Source organism: Sinocyclocheilus grahami, unplaced genomic scaffold, assembly GCF_001515645.1.
Source record: "Sinocyclocheilus grahami isolate Dianchi unplaced genomic scaffold, SAMN03320097.WGS_v1.1 scaffold514.1, whole genome shotgun sequence".
NCBI lineage: Eukaryota > Metazoa > Chordata > Actinopteri > Cypriniformes > Cyprinidae > Sinocyclocheilus > Sinocyclocheilus grahami.
The window spans coordinates 439,958-443,976 of NW_015505693.1; the positions used below are offsets into that span (position 1 = coordinate 439,958).

A 4,019-nucleotide genomic window follows, 5' to 3' on the forward strand; every position below is an offset into this window, starting at 1 on the left:
TTTTAAAATTATTATATTTTCTCTCTATTTCTCCTTTGTTCCAAGACCCTTAGTTGTACAGTCTAAGGTAAGACCCCATAGGCCAACAAGTGTCCTAGAGGAGAACTGTACCGGGATCAGTGATCAAGGAGACCAAGGACCTTTTCTACAGGCCTTTGTATCTATCTACTGAATCTCTCCATTACCCGATGGGCTTTAGTTGTCTAATAGACATCACCCACAACTCCCAATTCACGGCCCTCCAGGTGGACTAATTGCTCCATTAACGTTTCTAGAGGCTCATGGACACTTTTTCCCACACGAAGTGGAGGACACAGGACCGTAGAGTTCCTGCGTGATGCCAGGGATTGTTTTACGACCTTTTTGTGGACCAGCTACACAGCTTTAGCTACGTTTTCCGACCCACAGCATTTCTTGAACAGATATGGGAGAGTATGTTTGTGTATTTGATGTCAATACATTGCTTGTTTTGGTTTTTTAGCTTCACTGTGGACTCATTCCACCCTTTTCAAAATGGCCTTTTTTAAAGGCTAGAAGTTTAAGGAATTATACTGTTGAGGTGGTTATACATCTGCTGGTGTAGTGTGTATTTTTGAATACTTTGGGTTTTCTTTTTTTCTTTGTAAGCTTATAAAAGACATTTATCCAAGAATTGTGCATCAGGGATGGTTACAGAGATGGACGTAACTAACAAAAAGCAGCAGTCGCAACAGGAGTACTACTAGACCTTCATGTTTGAGCGATTTGTTTATCAGATGAGCCTGACGGTAGCTTCTTTTTTTTCCAGAAACACATGATATGTTACGCTTTTTGTTACCGTTGTGATGTGCTCCCCCATAGGCTCTCTTGTAACAGCATCTAGGTAATATTTGGATGTTGTGTTATTTATAAATGTCACTTTAGATGAAGGATATCCCATTAGCTCCTTCCCAAATAGTTTCAAAGCCTTGTGAATTTAAAATTGGACTGTATTTAGGATGTTTAAATGCAATTTTTTTTGTCTAATGCGCAGTTCATTCATGTCTTGTCTACCATTTTAGATCCTGTTGGAAGTCGTGCCGCTCAAGTCACGGCTTAATCTTTCCTTAAAGGAAACGTTTGGGTTGAAAGCATTACTGCTTATTGAATGTAGCACACACTCTTAGCTAAACTGAGTCCTACCTGTTAGGTGGTGGTCATGTTATTTTTACCATTACTCTTATTTTCCTTTAATCTGATTTGATTTGCTAGCAGTACGCTTGGTATTTTAGCTAAACATTAATGTATGTTATATACGATAGCTTGGGTCCTTTGTCATCGCAGTTCATGAACGCATCGAGTCAGTTCTGCTTCAGTCAATTTGTTTTCCCTTTTCTCAAGATGATCCGTTTAGTGATCTTGAATGCCTGTGGAGCATTTTGAACAGAGGCCCCCCGTTTTTGATTGCTGTTCTGACTACTGCCTGCTGCTGACAACTAACACCATTCCATTTCCCTCTGAAATGCTGCCGTCGTTTATTGTGGAGCATCTCTTTTAAGAATTGTAAAAAAAAATAAAACAAAAAAACTTTTTTTTTTCCATCTGTTTCTGCTCTATCAGTTAATAATTATAATAAAAACTAATTTTAACCTGTTTCGTCTGGTGTGTGGGTGTATTTTGAGTGTGAATTTTATTTATTTTTTCAAACTGGGATCTAATTTGAATTTAATAAACTTTCAAGTTTTTGGAGGGTGAAATGGCCTTTGTTCAGGGTGGACAACATGTTAATTTGATATGAATGAAAATGAGGATGTGAGGGGTATAGAAATAGGTTTTTAAGGAACCAAATAAAAATCGCAATATTCTCATGATGTTCCAAATCTGATTGAAATTCATTTTTAATATTCATGCATCTGTGGCCATGCAAATGCATAATGAGCAACAAGGTCCATGAAACGGACACCATGAAAGTCATCTACTTTCATGTCATAAAGAAAAAAGTTTTCAAAAATATCTTACGGGTTTAGAACGTGTATTGCCTGACCCACTTGAAGTCCCCACATTGTAAGTTTACATTTTTATTTTTATTAACAGAACCAAGGAATATTAATATTAAAATAATGAATAATTTTTTTTTGTTTTCAGCATTTAAATTGTTATAGCTAGTATTTTAAGTTTCTATAAAAAATTGAATTAAATTACACTATAATTGGTAACTAAGTATATGCATACAATATAGGAATGAATATTGAAGTAAATAAAAAAGCAAAATAAGAGACCCACTTGAAGTCCCCACATTGTAAGTTTACATTTTTATTTTTATTAACAGAACCAAGGAATATTAATATTAAAATAATGAATTTTTTTTTTTTTGTTTTCAGCATTTAAATTGTTATAGCTAGTATTTTAAGTTTCTATAAAAAATTGAATTAAATTACACTATAATTGGTAACTAAGTATATGCATACAATATAAGAATGAATATTGAAGTAAATAAAAAAGCAAAATAAGTAGCAATTTTGTATACATCTTAATTGCTGCAGATAAAATTGTATTAGTGCTCTTCGGCCACCTTGCTCTGAAGATAGCTGTATCATCATGGGCCATTATCAAAGACCCACATCGGTCAACCACTACTTTGAGTAATTTATTTGATAGTTTCTCCATTAATCTATTGCTATTCTGCCTCCGACTGTTCTCCCAAAACTGATCATTTTCCTCAGTCGTGACTGGAATTCAAATATTAGGACAAAATTATTATTATTATCCAAAAACTCTCCCAGCGGAATGGATTTGTAACACTGTTTCTTTGCATTTGCTCACTTTGTTTTATTAGCTTGTGTGCTTTAGCCTTTTCCCTTCTGCATCCACGGATGTTCTGCCACCTGCTGAACGGTCGGACGTGTGGAAGGATTGAACTGGAGTAGAGTACGGATGAAGACTTGGCATGGTTCCTGAACACCAGCATCGTCCGAAAAAACCAAAGACTTGCGTTGAAGACGGTGAAGTCGCCTCAAGTTGGTATCATCATATGGCATCGATCCAGTCACCATGACGTATAGAATCACCCCGAGGCTCCATACATCATACTTCTTTGGGTCATACGGCGTTCCCATGATGACTTCTGGTGGAGTGTAGGCTGCAGAACCACAGAAGGTCTGACTGAGCTCTGAAGGGTCTTGAACACAGCGGGCGAAACCGAAGTCTGTGATCTTAACTTGTTCTTCGGCTGTCAGCAGTATGTTTTCGCACTTGAGGTCCCGATGGATTATGTCCATCTGGTGGAGGTAGTTGATGGCACTGAACATCTGAGAGAACAAGTTTTTGCTTTGGTCTTCTGGGATGCGTTTCACTTCATGTATCTTTTGAAGGAGATCTTTTGCTGCAGCTTCCATCACAATACAAAGTCGTTTACCAGCCACCTCAATTAACTCGTGCATTTGCACAATGTGCTCGTGATTCACTCGTCTCAAAATCGCCAGTTCCCTTGGGAGAAACTTCTGGACGAAATCCTTAGGGGCCTTTACGCGGTCCACAATTTTGATGGCCACGTCACAGTGGTGTTTCTGTGAAGTGGCGAGCTTGACTTGGGAAAAACTGCCTTCGCCAATCTCGGCTATGAACTTGTAGCCCATGCCTTTCAAAACGTTATTAACAGACATTGTTTTAAATCTCAAAAGAGTTTACAACAGCTGCATGAATACTTTGGGCTTGGCCTCGAGCTTGGATCACATTCCTCACCTTTGCTGCAAAGTATTTTGAAACAGGCATTTGAATTCTACCACATTCTGAGAGATATCAGCATTCTAATTTATGATGTCATAATAGAACATATACAAAATGGAGTCCAGGGACAACTTATGGACACATACCAGGTACTACGAAACAGTCAGCCCTCTGATTTTTATTTGTACGTCCATTAAATCCACATTAATGCCTAAATTAAATTAATTTAGCATTTTGTTCATTTTAAGAAGACTTCACTGATTGTTGAGAACTTACTGTAGACGTAAAAGGTCTTTGTCAAACATGCCATCATTTTCTCTTGTTCTGACTCGCCC

The 4,019-nt window shown here is 37.5% G+C and overlaps 1 protein-coding gene across 1 annotated transcript; it reads right to left on the bottom strand.

The window, feature by feature from the left end:
- Positions 1 to 2,804: 2,804 nt before the first annotated feature.
- Positions 2,805 to 3,620, bottom strand: LOC107554804 (testis-specific serine/threonine-protein kinase 6-like). Its single transcript, XM_016237418.1, has one exon. The coding sequence runs from the start codon at positions 3,618 to 3,620 to the stop codon at positions 2,805 to 2,807; it is 816 nt and encodes a 271-aa protein (XP_016092904.1).
- Between the last annotated feature and the right edge of the window lie 399 nt (positions 3,621 to 4,019).